Below are 20,430 nucleotides of genomic sequence, written 5' to 3'. Positions count from 1 at the left end.
AGATGCCTCAGTTGTTGACCATCTAAGGACATTACTCATACAGTTAAATTACTCTCCTTTTTCCCTCTCCTGTTTCTTTGTCTCTGTTTCTTATATTAACAAAATCTTCCTCTATGACATTTTTCCCATCAGCATTTAAACATTATTTCTCCTAAAATTGAAACACAAAAAGCCTCTCGAGCCCATTTCTGCCTCTAGCTACTACTCCATTTTCTTCTTTCTTTTATAGCAAAACTTTCCATTTTCTATTGAACATGCTCCAAACAGGCTTTTTTGTCCAATAATGTCACCAAAATTGCTCTTGTCAGAGTTATCAGAACAACACTCAAAACATTAATACCATTTGTTCACACTTCTAATTTTACTTGTTCTATCAGTAGCATTTGACACAGATGGTTACTCATTTCTCCTGGAAACACTGTTTACTTAGTTTCCAAGATGCCCTCCCTCTGCTACCCCTGAACTTTGGTCCCTCTTATTCTTTATCCCTTTGGTCAGTTCTTTCTCGTCCACCAAGCTCCTAACCTTGATATTTTTCTCTTTCCTTGACCTAATTCACTCTTCTCTGTATTTTCATCTCTCACAGATCTTATCTTCTCTCATGGCTTTACATGTATTAATATACTGATGGTTCCCAAATTTATATCTCTAGATAAGATTTCTTCTTTGGACTTCAGACTAATCATTGCATTGTCTATTTAGTATCTCCACTTGTGGAAACCCTTCAAGGTACTAATCTAAAACCAGGCTTCTGATCTTTTCACACCTTCTCCTCCACATGGTCTTTCCCGTTGTAGTGAATCACTTCATTCTTCTCATTACAGAAGCCAGCTTCTACTATTGTCCTTGTCAAGGACATCAACATCACTTCTCACCTGTAGTACTGAAATCAACACCTTCTTTAGTCTACTTTCAACACAGCATTCAAAGAATAAGTCAGATCATGTCACTCCTTGTACAGCTTACCCTCTTACCTCCTTCAGTTCTTTATTCAGATGCTATCTTCTTCTAAGACCTTTCCAGGTCTCCCTATTTAATATTGTAAACCAGGGTTAAGAAAACTGGTCGTAGCAGACCAGATGGTAAATATTTTAGGTTTTGCAGTCATGAGGTTTCTTATCTCAACTACTAAACTGTGCCATTGTACCATGAAAGCAGCCATAGCCAACATATACATGATAGAGTGTGGCTATGTTCCAACAAAACTTTATTTATAGACATTGAAATTTGAATTTTATCTAATTTTCATGTGCCATGGTGGAATTTCATTCCTTTTGAGTGCTTCCAACCATTTAAAAATTTTTAAATGGGCCAGTAGCGGGCCAGATATAACCCACAGATTGTAGTTAAAGTCTCACCTCACATACATTCCTTAAACCCTTTCTTTGCTGTATTTTGTACTCTGACATGTATCACGACATAATATACTATATATTTTATTTATTTTTTGTGTTTATGTACCTCTTCATATATAGCTTATGAAGAGAATACAAACTCCATGAGTCCTGGTATTTTTAACTTTTGTTTACTGCTGAATTCCCAATGTAGGTACTCAATAATTAAATGAATGACTGAATGAACAAATTATATTTTAAAAGGAAGTAAACAAATTTGTCTATAATGGAGGAGATAATTGAAGAACTCAAATTTATTTTAGAAATTATAATCAGAGATAAGAGGACAGAAATCATTTTAACTATTTGCAGCTTACAAAAAGCTCCTCAGTGACTCATTAAAAATTTTATTATTTCAATGTTATTAATCTTCTTTTCATCCTACCTAAATCACATTTATTTAACAGCTAGTCAGTAAGAGATATTTTAATTCATTGATCCTCCTTTTCTTGGAATGGCCATGCTTCCTGTCTTTCGCTGGTTTTCCAGGATCTGGTATTAAATAAACGTACAGATTAGGCACCTGCTTCTCTACTGGAGACTCCCCTTTCACATGGCCACTGTAAGGGATCATGCTGACCCGGCATCCAGGACTTAATTTTCAGTTATAAATTACCTTCATAATTACCTTTTAATTCTCACTTCTCTTGGATGAATCAAAGAAGTTAACAAAGTTCTTAAACTTCTGTCTTTGATCAAAGTAAATACGAGCATTAAATTATAGGCATTAGAGCATAGCTTAAGTTCTGTGAGCCATGTCAAGACACTGAATTTCAATTTAATTATTATATGTAATGGACATTAAGCATTTGAGACAAATGGTCTACAGTTTAATTAGTTAGTCAAGTATGCATAATATACTGTGTTTTAAGAATAACCAATATGTAATAGCAGAAAAATATATTGCCTCTGGCTTCTTTCACAAATGAATTTAAAAGATTTGCCTTTTCTTATACTTCTAGAGAAGTCCTTTATGTTTGGCTTGTTCAGACGTGAATTATAGGTAGAGGTAATACGTGGCCAAGTTTTCCTGTAGTCAAATATCAGATCACTATTTGAGGTCGTGGCATTGCCAATACAAACATGTTTTTTGAGTAGGTAAAAATGTATTACTTTGTGATTTTGTAAACATGTTTGCCATTTACCACATAATCATTATGGTTCCTTACCTCAGTATTGAAGATGAGTCTAAGAGAAGTCTGCGTTAGCATATGAAAATTTAATCACTGGGTCTAAAATAATTTATTTTGTTCTACTTTCCTTTTCAAACCACTTGGATTGTTATTTGTGATATATGGGTGAATAAGTGTCCAATAAATATGTTTGAGGCCAGCAGCTGTTTGGACTCTGTGTCCGGGTGATTGCTTTATTGATAGCTTGCTGTTTGCTTGCTTGCTTCCTTGTTTTATTTTAACAGGGTAGACCAAGGAAGAGAGGCAAGAAAGTAAGGGCATAGCATTTTCAGAAGTAGAGAGAAGAGGTAAAACATTGGTAGAGTAGGTAAAGGCAATATAAAATCTGTATTATATATGGTCTTGGAAGCTATTATGCAAACAAATGTCATCGAGCCAGTCTTTAAAACATTCTTATAGATGTAAAAATATAATGACTACAAGCTTTAAGTTAGGTTATTGACACAGTCTGAATATGGTGGTTTCAGATATATACATTTCAGAAATATAACCAAAATGTGCAATTGAATGTAGAGATTTTGAGTCTGATATGTGAACCTATGTGAGGGGCAGTTCTGCCACTAAACTTCTCTTGATTTTCCATGAGTTTAGATATTTGCAAGCCATGTTTATTTTTACATTTTCAGCAGATGTGACACCAGCAACTATAATGGCTTGGAGTATAGCATGGCTTCACCTTGATTGGTATGTCCTGATGGAATATTTTCTGAAATGATGTGCAGAGACCTTGCATCATTATTTTTCCAAGCATGTATCAACAAAGTCTTGGCCTTATAAAAGTGCAAATAAAATGCCATGCATTAGACAGTGTGTTTACATTTTATTTTTCGTCCTTGGAAAGATTTATAGTTTCTGGAAGAATTGCTTTGCTGCTCCTGCTTGTTATTTTTGACCTGGTCATCCTAACTCAGAGCATTTACAAAACTTTCTAGTTGTTGCTTTCAGGAAGCCTGTGGTGAATTCTCTCAGTTAAACGCGTTTGTTCATTCTGTGGGTGGACAGTGGCTGCCATTGAATGTGATGTTGAAAAGTGATTGCTCTGAATGACACTGTCACTATTAGATTAATCCTGCTTATTCATATCATGGTACCCATCTGCTTTGGGAAAACAAAGGCTTTACAGTGTGTATATCTAACCTAAATTTTATTTTAATCCATTGCTTTCAGGTGTCTGACGTGCTCATTTATATAATTTATAAAATGAATATTTTTCAATAAGTTCTATTCAGGAACAAATCTATCATTTCTAAAATATGCAAACTAGTATCTCTCACTGAGCTCCATCAAATCAAAGCTATTTATTGGCAAACATAGAAGTCAGTTGGAAAAACAGTGTACATAGATTTAAAATTACTTCCCAAATTTGATTGTCATGGCTTATGATGAGTTTTACTCCAGTCTAATTTTGATTTTTTCATGTAGTATACCTATTCCTCTTGCTGTATTGCATTTTTTATCAGATTATCAATTTGCATAGCAAAACAGACCAGCTCCCTCCCCAAATTAGCTCTCTTCTTCTATTTTCCATGACAATTGAGTTCTTAAATATTATGAGTCCAAAAATCGGCTTCATCATATCTCTTGAAATACATTTTAATAACATGATTATTCCAGTGACATGTTTCAACTCCTTGGAATGAGCAATCATTTTATTAAATATATTCAAACTCACGCTTCACACATACACACTTGGATGGTCTGTACAGCTGGAAATCCTTCTGTGTAATATGATTATGATTGAGAAAGCATGCATATGTTCCTCCCTCCCCTTCATGCCGAAAAGAAATGAATAGAGTGTAGACTGAATTATGTTGCTTAAATCATATTTGGACTAGAAACAGGAAAAGAAAAGAAAGAAGATGATGATGCAGGTTTTTGTAGAAGCTATCTAGATAGGAAGGGCAAAAGGCTATGGATGTTTTAGAGATATAGATGATGTTTGACTGTCATGAAGATTCTTTTCTAAACATTTTTCCTTCAGTGTTTTCAACCTTCAATAAATTGTTTTTATTTTTCTAATCTGCATACATTTTAAGTCACCACGTATTTTCTTATGTAGAACTTTAATAGTTTTACTGCAAATGATGAGCTATGTGCTTCTTTCAAATCACAAATAAAATAGCAATTGCATTTTATAAAAGCTATGAGTGAAAAGTAGATGATTCAGATCTAGGTTTTCCATTTGGGTTATGTGAGAGATGTTCTTGTGAAACTAAGGATATCTAGAAAATTTATCTTTGAAATAAGATCATCTCAATGAAGAATTATTTTTTAGGTCATATTCTTAATTGAGTAGATATACTTTCTGTTAGATATAACCACCACCTTTGAAATGACTGTTACTATCGGTGTTTGCTTTAACCACAGCTTTTGGCATTTTGATTGCTGTAGAAATGAATAGCACTCCACATTGTGGTACTCGCACCCATCATAAAAGGTAAATGAACATTCTCATAACACCAACTGGAATGGTGGCAGATGTAGGAAGGAAGACCGAGTACACGGGATAAACTGTTTCATTGACAAAGTGAAACTACTCCCTTAATACAGTGTTGTGTCTTCCTTGTCACCTATGTCTGTTTTGTTTTATTCAAAGCTATTTCAAAAACACAAATACTGTTTTAAAACTGAGAATCAAAACAACTCATTTCTATTATCTATCAGAGTTTGCCTTGCCATTGCTAGATTTCCTGTGTTGTTTTCCCATACTGTATGTACAGTTTGGTAAATCTTTTTTGCAGAGATACTTTATTCAAAATATGACTATAGTGAAAATATGACTATAAAGAACTATCATTTCTGATTTGGGAGCATTGCATTGCTTGTGGGTTTTTGTTTCATAGAATTTTGTGAACGATCATTTGTTTATTAATACTTTATTTTTAATAAGATTTTTTTTTCAATTTTTGTTTGGTCTCAAAAGGGTTAATATCATGGTATCACTATTGACATTTAAATCTCAAAGTAATTGAAATCCACTCTTCTTTATTAGGGCTTCTCTCCACCATTAGCTCTACTCTCAGTACTTGGCTAAAAACACTTTTAAAAAGTAATAAATTGACTTTTATATGACCCACTGAAATTTCAAAAGGTACTTCAAAAGGTTATTCTCTTTTTAGAATAGTAAAAGACTTGAAGCAACTTGGTAATACATTTTTTCTAATAGCTTCACACCCATAAGGAAATAGTCATCCCTCTCCTACACAGGTCAGTCTAACATCCTCTCTGCATACACATCTGAGTCTTCTTTGCAGTAGAAGAGTTTGTATTCACACACTGGACTACAAACTCCTTGAGAGCAGTGAATCCTTCATCTGTGGTGCTTAGGACAATGCTGGATTGATAGTTTCACCTACCTCATAAGTCTGAGGAACATGAATGAGATAATGTGTAGCTTCTAATAGTTTGTGGTAAATGCCAAGTGTGCAATTCAAGTTAGCTGAAGCCACATACAATTTAAAAATATACACTGTTCTTGTTCACCACTTATCTAGAAAATCTGGTAGCATTCTTGACATATAATAGGTACTTAATAAATATTTGTTAAGTTACATTGAGATTGGGCTAGAATTTACCTCTCCTAGGGCAGCTCTTTCTGCTAATCTTTCTGCTAAACCATACATGTTTTTTTTTCTTTCAGCAAGTATTTATTGAAAGTTTCTTTCATATGCCAGAATCTAGCACTAGCACTATAAAGACAGTGAAAATAAATTCACTGTCTGTCTCACCTTCCAGCAAAGAAGACAGACACTTAAAACAAGTGGATATAATTCATTGTGGTTTAAGTTTTGCAATCAATGTTTGTAGACAGTATTATGGGACACAGAGAAGTAAGCTATGAATCAGAGATGGCTAAACTCATTTTAAAAATGAGAAATTTGTTGAACAGAGAATGAAATAAGAGCTTTGTCAGAAAAGCACTCTGACAAGAAATGAATGCTTGAAATATCACATAGGAGAATTAGAAGCTTCACGTGGCTTATGTAGAAGTATATTGGGGCCTTATTTTGGGTGCCAAGGTGTAAAGGGTTTCTTAGTACTGGGCTCAAGAGTCTGGATTCCTTTCTTTAGGTACAGGTATTTAAGAAAGAACTTTGGTCAGAATGGGGGATAGATTGGAGTAAGGAAGAACTTGAAGGTAGGGAGAAGAATAGGAGGCTGATAGAATTTAGGAATGAGATGAGGTGTTTGCCAGTAGAAAATGGAGGGGGGTAAAGAGAGGGAGAATATGAAATATATTGTTCATCTTAAATTTTCTTACTGTCCTTGAGAAAAGGAACTAAGAAGAAAACCAGAAGGCAAGGAAATCTGGATAAAGAAAAAGAAGCGGCCATAAAGAAAAGTCTGTTCTGTATGCCAGTTAGCTAAGAGCCGCCATCCTTCTCCCACATAATATATTTCATGATTCCCCATGGTTACTGTGGGATATTTTTTGTGGATCTTGTGGCCCCTATCTACAGCCCACCCTCTGGCTGTCCAGATTTCTGTCATCATCCTCTCACCCACATTGAAAGTGAGCCTATATCAGGGATCTTTCATTTTGTATATCAAAGATTGTTCATCTTAGAAACGGTGGTTATATGATTGTCAGTCTTGGGAAAGTTACTCTGGCCAGGAAAACACCAGGCCAGACAATCCTGTTTAGGGGCTATTTTGAGATAGTGGCAGCTCTGTGTAAGTACCTTTCAAATAACACTGTGTAGGTGACAACCTTGCAAAATGTATTCTTTCCAAATGTTAAAGAAGAGATGGATCACTGAAGAGAAAATATAAGAAGCTATTAAATGTATGAAAATTTACTAACCTCTATAGTAATCAAGAAAAAGAAAGTAAGCACAGAATAACATACTATTTTACAACTTGCAATTTGTAAAACTTAAAGTCAGACAGTACTAAGTATTATTAAGGAAATGGAATAAAGAGACCCCTGTCACATGTTGATGTAGATGCATTTTGATGCAACCACAGAGAGCAATTAGACAATACCTGGCAAAGTCAAAAATCCCCAATGATCTAGCAATTCCACTCTTGTATGTCGATCCTTAAGAGAATTATAGTCATTCAATTGAACTCATGTGAAAGAACTAAATGTCGCATATATCAACATGGATAATATTGAAAAACAAAATGATAAGCAAAACTTCAAGTTCAAAAAAAAAATTCAGGTTCCAGTTGCATGTTTGGCAGGATGGCATCTCATGAAGGGTAATGACAAATTTATAAACTTAAATCTTATGAATGTATAATATTATGGATTTGTTATAGGTACACAAAAAATAAAAGTGTAAAATATACACTATACTTATAAATACCAACTTCAGAATAGCCCTTTTCTTGGGAGGATGGGGGAGTTCAGGAATATTTGGGGGCTTTAATTGTCCTTATAAGTTTTAATCTGTCACCCATCAATCAGTTCTGCTACCCATTCGCTTTTTCTTCTTTTCCATCAAAATAATTTTATCTAAATAATCCAAGAAAAAATTATGAGAGCTGAAACCAAGTTGAGAGGAAGGGACAAAGTATATGAGAGATTTGGGGTTAAGTTGCCAAGACTTAACAATTGGATGTATGTATATTTGTGTGTATGTAGGAAGGCAAGAAATCAAGATAATTTAGTCAGGTTTCTAGCTTGACATTGGACCGTTGAGACAAAGGAATAGGAGTGAATTTGGAACTGAGAAAAATAGGTATCTAAGTTTGTCTCAGTCCACATTATAGATTTTTTCATAAGCCTGAGAGATGATCTTAAAAACTTTTTCAGTAATCATTTATTATATATCTGCCATGTACAAGGCACAATCAATATAAAGAGAAGCCTTAAATTTCTGCATAAATACTCTATTTAGGAATATTTTTCTTTAAAATTTATACCATTAATTTTTAAGCATCATAGTACAGTTACTCCTCCAGTAAACTCAATTGGGTAAGCAGTTTCAACTGAATACAGTTGAATAGAAGTATGTAACCTTCATCAAGTTATTTAGTAACTATTTGTAAAAGAGTGAGACTCCATTAAAAATATCACATTTTTTATATTCAGAATGGAATATATTTGCAAATTATATTCAGAAGAGAAATTAAAGGTAGTTATCATGGAAACATTCCAAATATATGTAGTGCATTGATTAATAGCTGGGTAAGGCTAACTTAAGACATTCTTCCCTGAAAGTTAATTAGTTCATACAACAGTAAAGGTACAACTATATGGATAATTTCAGCAAAACTTTAAATAGAAATAAATATTTTTATAAAATTAGAAATATTGATGTATTATCTTGGTCCACCTTTTTCATACCTTGTGTCTTAAGTTGCCTTCGTGAAAGGGAATGGTCACAAGCACCAGTTACTGTGTGGGTGCCAGACTCCTGCTTAGTCAGAACATTTCAACCAAGCTTTTGTTTTTCTAGGCCCTACCCAAATCCTCTGTTCAAAGTTCTACAGTTTCATCTTGTTTCCAATAGAAACATTAGCTCCCAATCCAAAATCTCTGTATGGTCTCACTATTTCTCCTCCATAGATTTCTTTCCAAGACTATATAACAGACAAAGACCAGGACAATGACTTTGTCTTCCAATTCTGTGTGCTCAGGAGACCCTTTAAGCTCAGCTGGGATCCTTGGGTCCCTCAAGGGCATTAGACAAGGATCAGACCTTCATTATCTTGCCTATGCTCTACCACACCCCAATATTCATCTATTCTTTTAGTTTTGCATATGTCCTCCAATGTTGAAGAAATAAGCCAAAGATCACAGTAAAGTAACAATAAAGATATAATTCTCTAGAGACTTGAAAAAGATGTCATTTGTTGCCTCATTATGGCTGCCAGTCAGCCTCTTTGATGTAAAGCATCTGTTCTCTTCAAGGAAACAAGAAAGGTCTGGTTCTCCTTTCTAGTCTGGGAAGTAGGAGGCGGTGTCATTTGTTGTATGGAGCCACAATCCTTGTGTTACTGGATTGCAAGCTACTGACTGCCTTTGTTAACATGCTGAAAATATCATCGGCTGTCTTCAATAAAAGAGGATGTGTGTGAGGGAAGACATCAACAGTTGTAGTTGGGTTTCTGTTCCCCAGCCTATGAGTCATGGCTGGCAAGCGGCAATGACACCCAATAAGTAATCAGACAACTAGTCACCTGGACTTCTTGAATTTCAGTTATACAGCCAGATGATGTTTAAGTCTGTTTAGGAAAATTTCCATGCTCTCTTATTTGATTATGGAAAGGCTTTTTATTACCTCTTCTTCTTTCTAACAATATTTAGTCGTTTATGGCTCTGTTAATAGTTTCACTTGAACACTTACTACCTTCAATAATTGCATGGCCAAGAGAAGAATATCATTTTATGAAAGGATAGACATTTGATCTGGCATATTTTGTTCTATAGGAACTTCATTCTCTTATAAGAAACTTCATTTTAAAAGCTATAAAATGATATAATCCAGGATCTGGAATAACCTCTAGAACAATGCTTCTCAAATTTTAATGAGCATACAAAACACCTGGGGATCTTGTTAAAATTCAGATTCTGATTCAATAGGTGGCATCTGAAATCCTGTAATGCTCTCAAGTTCCTAAGTGAAGCTGATGCCGCTCCCCTAGCTACAGTTTTTGTAGCAAGGCTAGACAACCTGGAGGCATTCAGTCCAATGGGCATTCACTAAGCTACCCATGTGATTGCTGTGGGAGGGGGTGGGGAGACATGACAGGCTTAAAACATAAAGCCTCTGTCTTTGAAGAGAGAAAACAACCATATCAGAAGAAAGTAGTCTATATCCAGTTTTATTCATAAATTTTTAATAAATACATAAAATTATTTGTCAAAGTAATTGTTGACACTTTCAAAGCAGTTACTTAAGGCAATGATACATATGTCACATTTGAGCACGTCAATGTATGTAAATTGCTTCAGTTTCCATTCATGCAAATAAGAAGCTATAGTGAGGTTTTAATAAGCATTGCCTAATGTATGTTCATTGATTTTTAAGACTATTTTTACTTTATTAAAACAGATACATTCAAACTAAAATGATTCCTCCGAAAATGGAAATCTATAGTTGCTTAAAAATATTCAGTGATGTTCTTAAATATGCATATTTTCAGTTTACTTGGATTTTATTCTTTAGGGAACACAATTAATATATATGAGCTTGCATGAGATCTATTATTCCAAATTAATTTCATAATACCATTTTTAATTATTTTTGTTCAACGAGTAACATACTAGTATAAATAATGAAAAATTAAAGTTATTCTAAAACACCATAATAATTTGCATTCAGACTCATTTTGATAACAGATTTAACCTCCTAACTTTATTCTTTTTAGAATATTAACTTTTTTTTTTTCATCATTGATTAAGGGAGGTGACTCAAAAGTATTCCAAGGACAGAAGAACCCAGGCTGTAATTTAGTAATAATAGTAAAGCCTATTCATGTGGCTTGGTATATTTCATCACCTATTTTCACATCCATCTCTTCCAGGTTTAACCTAAGAAAGGCTAAAGTGCTAATAAAGGTAAAGCCAATTCACAAATCCTCAGCATTTAGGTTCAGTATTTGTTCAGGCACACCGACAAGAAGATGCTAGTTTGTGTTTTGGGGATAATGAGGGGATGGAGTGCAAAAGAGAAGAGGAAAAAGACAGTATTTTTGTATTCTTGTATAATATCAACAACTCCAAGAAGCAAGTGTTGTTATCATTCCATTTCTAGAAGAAACTGAGGTTTCAAATACTCACTCGACTTGTCCAAGTGCATACATTTCTGGGGCGGAGCTGGCATTGGAACCTAAGCAGTGTGACTCTGTAACCTCTAAGTGTTTTTAATAATTCCCTTAAGTTGCAATTTTAGTTAGGTACAGATGCTTTGATAATAAAGTGATTAAGAAATAACCATCCCACAGAACAGTCTGGTTTCTCTCAGCTCTGTCACTGGGCCTCTTCTATATCTGGTGAGTAAAGAGTGGTCTTTCCTCCCCATTTCCTCCCTTCCTACTCAGGATAGGAAGAAGTCTGAACATTTTATATATTTAGAATTTCTAGTAATTCAAGTTGTGAGTACACTTCACCATCAGTTTAGTAGCTGTTTAGTGAGAGTTGTGCTAAACTCTGTGAGGAAACAATTCAGAAACGTGTTTAGACATTAGATTCAAGATAATAATGGGTGGTGTGATAACAAAGTTCTCTTAGGAAGACAGAGAAAGTGGCATTATTTTAGGTTTCCAGTGTGGAGCTATTCACTGCACATGTAATTTAGAGCTATCTTATTTGGATTGGTGTTTAAAATTCGATATTGACCATCTGTATTTTTCTTGATAAGTGTGGAGTGATGCAAGAAAAATACAGATGGTCAATATCGAATTTTAATGTCAGAAATAGCTTATATTTGCAACTTTGTTTTTGGAAAGAAAAAAAAAAGGATGTAGAAAAGTTGGAGAATAATACCAATAGTAGAGCACTTAAGAGAATTTTGGAATACATCCAGAGACATGCTATCTAACCATTGAAATAAAAATTATAAAGTATGTATAGCAACATAAAAATCACAAACATGCATGTGCTAGACTTCAAGAAAAATGAGACAAGAAAAAATGAACTTGACATTTGTAAAGTATCTACTATGTGCATGTACTGTGCTACATTTATTTTCTCACATCTTTCTAACATGTAAAAGTGTTGATGTTATTTCAATATTTCATAAATGAAAGAACTGGGGCACAGATATGTTAGGAGATGTCACCAGAATCACAGTGGTCGAGCAAGAACTCAAATCCAGATCTCATAAAGTCTAAATCTAATCATCTTTTCCCAGTTGGTTTATTCTGAACTGTTCAACCCTCACCCCAGCATTGTTTTGGTCGACTATAATTGTTTTTAGAGTAGAGAGTGAAGTCACATGAATTCAGCTGAAAAATGCATGCATTGTGAAAGTACTAAAGCATAAAAATAATTGTGAATTATTTTAGGCTGTATCAGAGAGTTGCCAGGAGAATTAACAGTTGACACCATCTGTAAAATGAAAACATAATCATAGCATAAACACTTTGTATTATCTGATATTTGAAATATGCCAAAATATTAGCTGCTCTATGTTAGCCAGAAGTTCTAGGGATGAGACAAGAGCAGAACAGCCCTTATTTGTAGATAGCAGCAAAATATTTTCTCTCTTGGGAAGGAATTTTGTTGTTGGTAACTAATGTCTGAAAATTTGGAGATGGAACTCCTGTATTAAGCTAGTGCTACATAACACACACACACACACACACACCCCACACACACACATTAACTTTGCCTTTTACACGATAACTATATCGCAGTTAACACACATTATAGTAAAATCAATGTTTGAAAATTACCTTACTTTTAAATAAAAAACTTATATAAAAGTTACTTTTTCAGTGCCATATTTTATATATTTTAATGTGTTTTTGCTACATTTATAGTAAACATTCACCATTAGAAGTTTATTTTTAAAAACCAACTTAATAAGGACTTTGTTTTATTAAACTACTTGGGTTAGATTTGGAAAGGACTTTAGTGGTTGCATTCGAAATTTTTTTTCTGAGTGTTTACCCTGAAAACATCAAAAAATTTTATAGCATACTTTATTTGTTTGTTTGTTTGCTTATTTTATTTATGTTTGCAGAAATGGCATGGAATATTGCTAAGGATGGGGAACAAAAAGTGGGTAGATATAGATTTGTCAACTTTTCCCACTTAATGTTTTATTCCTTGTTATTGAGTTGAAAAAAGGTTTAGTTCTTTCCATTTGAAATTGTGTCACTTTTGACTTTTTTTCTTAGGAAAGTACAATCTGACTAGGTTACTAGGTCTCATACGTAACCTATACTTTCTCATTAAAGAAGAAAATTATTTCTCTAGTTGCCTGCCCTATTTAAGGTACAAAGTACACAGCAGCTGTTTGAAAATGTTTTTTCCTTCCTAGTTATCTTTGTCTGTTAGTATAAATTGCTAAATTGCTTCCATAACATGCTTCCAGCCATAAGGGAATCATTTGAGTAAGTGGATGAAGATTTTTGTCTCCCATGAAAGAAAGCTTGTAATAGCCTTTTAATCATTTTCCTTCCTCTCTCTGGTCCCAGTATCCGGCTGCTCTCATGAACCTGGGAGCCATTCTGCACCTCAATGGCCGACTCCAGAAGGCAGAGGCCAACTACCTGCGAGCGCTACAGCTCAAGCCGGATGATGTCATCACACAGTCCAACCTTCGCAAGCTCTGGAACATCATGGAAAAGCAAGGCTTAAAGACTTCCAAGACCTGACACAGGAAGGCAGTACCTTGTCCTCCTCCATATTTTAAAGTTGGCTTCATTAACAAACAGAACTTCCCAGCAGTGCTATGACAAGAGCTAGTTTGGACTTCACGACCAGGACTGAGGTCACCAAGGTCACTGCCACTTCTGGGAGTATCCACTTTGTTGTTGGCACAGCCCTTAACACCAAAAAAGGGAGGGGGGACGTTGCAAACCTCCTGATATATGTAATTGTTACCGAAAGAACTAAACCGGAGCACTTAAAACAGGATCTTTTGGCATTCTTAAAGAGGCAATGGGATCTAAGTTTAAAATTTTGTTCATTTTTGAAAGCTAATTTAGAAATTATATTGTTCCTTAAACACTGTGAGAGGAAGTCAGAGTACCCACTCAGCCACCGTAAACTATTAAGGTCAAGTGTTCACAGGGAGTGATCAAAGAGTAGTGAGTCCTAGTGAGCTGGCCGGTTGTCCTGATGCTGCTGTCTTCCCTCTCTGGGACAGCCTGCTTATCTGAAACTTAGAAAACTTTTTTTTTTCCTTTTTTTTAATATTGTGTCAGGATCTGTCATAATCTACAGTGGTTTCCTGACTATGCACATAATGTTTTATGATTTGGATGTCAGTCTTCATTCTTCTGGGCATCGTTTGTTTTTCATGTTCTGAAAAGGATATGCAGTGTAGAGTAAACCACATTTCATACTAGTGTGGTAGGAGGGGTTGAGGAGGCTTCATATGTGTTAGGTAGGCATTTTTTACTTTAATGTCAACAACATTTTCCCCAAAACTGCCTAGGAGAATTCATTGTATCCTTAGGCTTTTGAAATTGCCTTTTAAAATGGCTTTTCCTGATTAATGCATATGCTTGTATAAGGATTATATCAAAAGAGAACTTAAAAGTGTTCTAGTCCCAATAACTAACGAGCAGCTATTAGACAAAAGCGAAGGTGCTTTGTGCTTTGCAGATGTTACTGGTTGAAAACTCATGTCTGCTCAAAGGAGTGTATACTGATGGTTGCCAATGATTTTATGTTTTGGAAAAAGTCGCTATGAAATGCTAATCACTTTCTAATAGGTACCTAAGCAACAATGCAGATAAGTTTTTAAGGAATTGTTTTAATCATATTTTTCGTATTTTGCTCTTCCCAAAAGACATAAAAAATGACTTCTTATTTTTAGCTGGAGTCGAGTGTAGCATTAGCCTGCGTGTTTCTAGGTCTTCTGCCAAGTGCTTTTCACAACTGAAAACCATTTTTCACTAGCGAATTTGATATTTTGTTTCATTACTTATTAGTAACCACTTCAATGGTCATTTCACAAGTAAGACTATAAAAAAAAGTAGAGAACGTTTATTGAACGCTTTTAGACTTGCAGTCAAATCTTACTACTAAAAATTAACTTTGTAAAAATAACAGCCCACTATTAACTTCTTCATAAAGTAGCTGTACAATACTCTACATATTTATTTATTTATTATTCTATCATAGCAAAATAACAAACAAAACTTGATCCATTAAACCAGATTCGTTGCAACTGAAAATTAGCTTTTCCCCTTTCACACTCATACTCTATGATTATGTGGTCAGCATCCTCATTAAAGGAAAGATGATCATGCAAACACATCCTGCTATGTTTCTTCCGTATTTTTTGTTTTTCTGCATATCAGAATAGAGTGGGATAAAGAATTTACAGTAATGTTCCTATGATGTTAGTGTTTTTGTATGAAGGGCAAATGTAGTGAGAGTGATTTGCCGATGCCATTAATAAGAAGGCCCTCCTAATATGCATATTATTTAGTTAACATTTCATTGAAGGGCCAAAAGTTAAATTATATCAAAATCACTGTGTTCTCAGAACGATATTTAACATTTAACAACAACAAACCCATGGTCAAACCAAAAGTGTGGGTTGAAGTGTATTTTTCATCTTCTGCATTGGCAATTGCAAAAAAATGAATAAGAAATTTAATATAAGGATATAGAGATGAATTCAATGTCTAACATTTTAATTTATTTAAATAGTTATTGACCTATGATGACTTCCTAGTCTTAACACTTTATGTCTTTTTATTGTTATTCTTCCTTTCAAAACACTTGGTTCTTAATAGGTTCGCTGATTGCACAGTAGAGGCACTTCATGTTGACCCAGTTCCCAAGTAGCATTAATAATTGGGCCTGTGTCATAATATGCATGGATCTTTAATAGCAAAATGTCCCTGACACCTTTCACTACAGGGCTGGGCTTATACCAACTAGGGGGGTGGACTGGGGGGACTGTAGAACATGGTCAAAAAATGTCTCCGCTCAGGGATTTATGGTGGATTACTGCAGACAGTGCTAAAAATATAGAGCACAAGACAAGTTTACTAAATTAAAATTTTATTTTTTGAGAAACTGTTATTTGTATAAATTATCAAGATTTGTAGGCTTTCCTTTTGTAGAAATAATTGTTTTATGTGCCAGAGAATTTCAATTTTGTTTTCAACAATAAAGCATTGATAACAAATATGTTGTATAAGCCATTTTTAAATCTACAGCTACAGCACTTACATTCTCTTGGGTTTTAATAGAACAATGGGAAAGTTTTTAGAGGTAGAGATCGAGAGTCAAATAGAGACAGTGGCTAATACATAAGCAACAGTAATAATTACTCATCAGTCTTTAGTAGATGTAATAATAAGGGTTGCTGATATCATTAGATTTGCTGTTCAGAAAAGATGATATAGGTTTTTGTTTGTTTGTTTGTTTGTTTGTTTGTTTGATGAACTGTAGAAAAGTGTTAGGGAATATCCAAGCAGGGCCAGTTCCCTGCTTCATTGGGTGTTTGGTAAAAATGGCCACATTTAGAAGACCCTGATTTTTAGTTCTGGTCTTGGAGTAAAGCACAACCGTTTTCTTCTGCTGTGAGACAGGAGTGCATTGTATTCAGAGGTCAGTTGTAAGGAAACCTTGGGTCCTAGACAAGGTGCAAACTAACAGATGGAGAATGTCTTGTTAAAATTGTAATAGTCTTGTTAGAATTGCTGTTATAAAATAACATGACTATGTTGTTGCCTAATTCCGTAATTATAAGATAAAATTTAGCTATAAAACTTTTCTGCTAAACATACTCTGGATGTGTGAGGTTATGTTTCAGCATTACAGTTTAGGAAACCAGAACTCAGAGGTATGAAATAACTTGTTTTGGTCCCAAAACTAGCAACCAGCAAGCCTGTCCACATCTTGTCCTATGCTTGTATGTCCTGTGTCACATAAGCACTCAGGCACTAAACTTAAGTCTAGAGATGAGGTTTCTTATCTTCCTTGGGATTTCTCCAGCTGTTGCATCCTCTGCCAATCACATTCTCTACCTCTCTCACTATAGATGATCATGAAGATTGGAGGAGGTTGCTATGGTCTGAATGTTTATGTCCTCCCCCCAAAATTCGTATGTTGAAAACTTAATGCCTATAAGTGATGGTATGAGGAAGTGGGGAAGAAGGGAAGTGGTTAGGTCATGAGGGTGAAGACCTCATGAATGGGATTAATGCCTTTATAAAAGGCCTCAGAGAACTCTTACTCCTTGCACCACATGAAGGTACAATAAGAAGTCTGCAACCCAGAAGAGGGCCCTCACCTGACCATGCTGGCACACTGATCTCAGACTTCCGGTCTCCAGAACTGTAAGAAATAAATTCCTGTTGTCTATAAGCTACCCAATCTGTGGTATTTTGTTACAGCAGCCTGAACAGACCAAGACAAAAGTAATGCATGAAAAGCACATTAAAAATTTAGATTGGTGAAAGCCAAAATAACTTCAGTGAGCATGTAGCTGAACCCATTTACTTTCCACTGGAGGAACATAAGGCCTCCAAATTAAATGATTTAACCAAGATCCCAAAACTTGTTAGTGGCAGTTACTCAATGGGCTATAGAAATGTCAGTTGGTAAGAGGTCTTGCTGTATGAAGAAATTGCATAATTGATTCCATTTTAAAATCAAAATATAGTTTTAACTTGCATCTAAGCACTAGACTCCAAAACTAGTGAGGTCTTCCTTTTTTGGCACTTTCTCAAGTAGTACATTGTTGAGCAGGCAAACATAAAATACATGATAAATGAAAAGTGTATGTATCATTTGCTCAAATCAACTTGCTATTTTTAAAAAAAAATGACTTTTTAAAAAGTTGAGATTTGGAAATTCGGTGACTCCATTTGATATTTTCACCTCAGTGATGACATTTTTCACATAGTATACATTTCCAGTATAAAGAAAGGAAATGCATGTAAGTCTTGCTCAGTCTATTACAAAGAAAGAAACTGGGATTCTGTGGATAATTTAGGAATTATAATAATTTCATTTCATTCATATGAACCTTTGGAATATTATTTTTCACTTAATTTAAATTTATTTTCAATACTAGAGAACTTACTTCCTGCTATTCAAAACTTAACTGAGTTTAATGAAGGGGAATTGCTAGAAAACTTGGCTTAAACATTAAAACAGCCACATACTATAAAGAGAGAGAAAGCTGAAATGGCAGTACAATGTGCTAACCGTTACACTTGGTTTTGCAGTAGGGAAAGAGATGCCTGTATACTAGGACTTCAAGTTTTTGCTGTGTCTTTTTGGGTGGTCTTCCTGCAGTATGTAATCAGAGGCCTTTGGATTGGCTTTCATTCCATCTGCCACTTCACCATATATTGGCCTTTTGTTGTTGTTCCATGGAGACTTGAGATTTGTTCCCCACACCCCTCCACAAGAGTACTTCTGAAATTTGAAGTTTTTGTTAACTTGAAATTTCCGTGAAGTTTTCTTTCTGAGTTTCCTAAAACATTCTCCCAACTTCTTACAGCTGGTCCCTGATGTTATCGTGTTATTTGTCTACTTCAAAAGAGTAGAAAAAAGAGCTTTTATTTAGCAAGAAAATCTTTGGCTCAAATGAGAAAGTTACAAATATGCAAGACAACTTGATGAGATTGAAGGGATTCAGAACAAGCCTCCAGAAGATGTGCTACTTTGGAATGTGGTTCATTTTGAGCTGAAAGTCAATTGAAACTCTGCAGGCTCAGGAGAAACTTCTGTCACTCCCTTAATTGGCTAGAAGATTCTAAATTGGGGCTCTTGCCCATAATAAGAATTATCGCCAAGATAACTTTTTATAACCTATCAATATGGCAGAGTAAACCTCTAATTAATGAATATCTGCTCTTATTGTCCTACAAATATCCCTCCTCCCCTTTGAAGCCACAGGCATCTTACCTCATTCCTTAGTATGCCATATATATCTCATTTTACCTTTCTGTCTCTGTCATGTATGTGGGGTTCCCATATGTATGTATGTAATTAAACTTCTTCATTATTTGTCTAGTTAATTTGTCTCATGTAGATTTAATTATTAGACCATCTGAAAGCATATAGAAGGGTAGAAGAAAACGTCTTCCTCCCTCATGAGATCCCTGAAAAAATACCTATAGGAATCTAAGAAGTTAATATAATATTTAAAATGATATTTGGGAAATATTTCTGGAGCTTCCCAAAAGAAAAAAGTCAAAGTGGAAAAGGAAAAGGTAGACACTTGGGAAATTGAATGTTAATTGCCATTAGTAATAATCCACTTTCTGTTGCAGAGGTGGAGGATTTGATTAGAATAATTTGAGACTGGTCCTTTTTAGTTGCTCAATAATCTGCCAAAATTGAGCCAGTATGTCGTAGTGGGAAAAAACATGTATAACAAGTAAAAGTGTGGACATTATGATCACAGGAGAAGCTAAAAATATCTTCAATTTGAAATCTATACCAGAACTGGCTATCTATTCTAATCTGAAATATATTTAACTTTTTTCCTACCTCCTTTGGATTTGACAGGAATATCACTTAACCAGACAAAGTCTCCAGCCATTCTCCAGTCAAATAGAATAGAGTTCTATATTTCCAGTAATAGCTCAATATTTCTAGAAACACTTTGTCTAATAATTTTCTATCATATATTTTTCTTCTTTATCCTAAAAGACTCAAAATGAAATAATTCCTCCAAGAACTTTCTCTTGGTAATATCATTGAACAGCTAGAGACTATAATGAAAGCTTAAAAATCACAGTATCGAGGGAGAAATCAAGCAATTTAATTGTTTCCAAAAATATTAAAACTATCAGAAAAGAATTAAAATGCTTACCTTTTCAGCTGGGTGCTCCTCTCATATAGCATAAAAGATTATTTGTTACCAGAAAATCAGAACTGAGGAGGGGGAAGGGGAGTGAGTGGGTGTAAAGAAGTGATTACCTTTGATTTTAACGTGGGCCCTTTTTTCTAATCTCATTTAGTAAGTAATGACTGCATTGACTCTAGTAAGAATTAGATTTTAATTCTGCAGACATAAGCTTATTAAATTACATAGAGCCAATTAATGATCTCAATAGGTTTTCATTTAAAAATTCTTTTTTTTGTTGTTATTTTAAATATGTCATTATACTTAATGTCTGGATATTTTATGTTTCCTTTGCAATAGACTTATTTTTCTCTAATGTTCCTTTGCCTGTACTTTATGATGATGACAATCTGAGAAATTTCACTGGAATTATGATACTTCAAAGCATAT

General features: G+C 34.6%; 1 protein-coding gene across 3 annotated transcripts in view; it reads left to right on the top strand.

Annotated features, from left to right (window-relative positions):
- The window catches only part of TMTC2 (transmembrane O-mannosyltransferase targeting cadherins 2), a 345,050-nt gene extending 328,689 nt beyond the window's left edge, over nucleotides 1-16,361 (top strand). For all 3 annotated transcript variants that reach the window (XM_016143610.2, XM_016143578.2, XM_016143600.2), the window contains one exon: nucleotides 13,685-16,361. In XM_016143610.2, coding sequence (XP_015999096.1) covers nucleotides 13,685-13,864 — 180 coding nt within the window. In that variant the 3' untranslated portion in view covers nucleotides 13,865-16,361. The remainder of the gene's footprint in view (nucleotides 1-13,684) is intronic.
- Nucleotides 16,362-20,430: the final 4,069 nt, after the last annotated feature.

Source organism: Rousettus aegyptiacus, unplaced genomic scaffold, assembly GCF_014176215.1.
Source record: "Rousettus aegyptiacus isolate mRouAeg1 unplaced genomic scaffold, mRouAeg1.p scaffold_m13_p_2, whole genome shotgun sequence".
Taxonomy (NCBI): Eukaryota; Metazoa; Chordata; class Mammalia; order Chiroptera; family Pteropodidae; genus Rousettus; species Rousettus aegyptiacus.
Note: the sequence above shows the minus strand (reverse complement) of the source record. Positions and strands in the feature narration are given on the sequence as shown.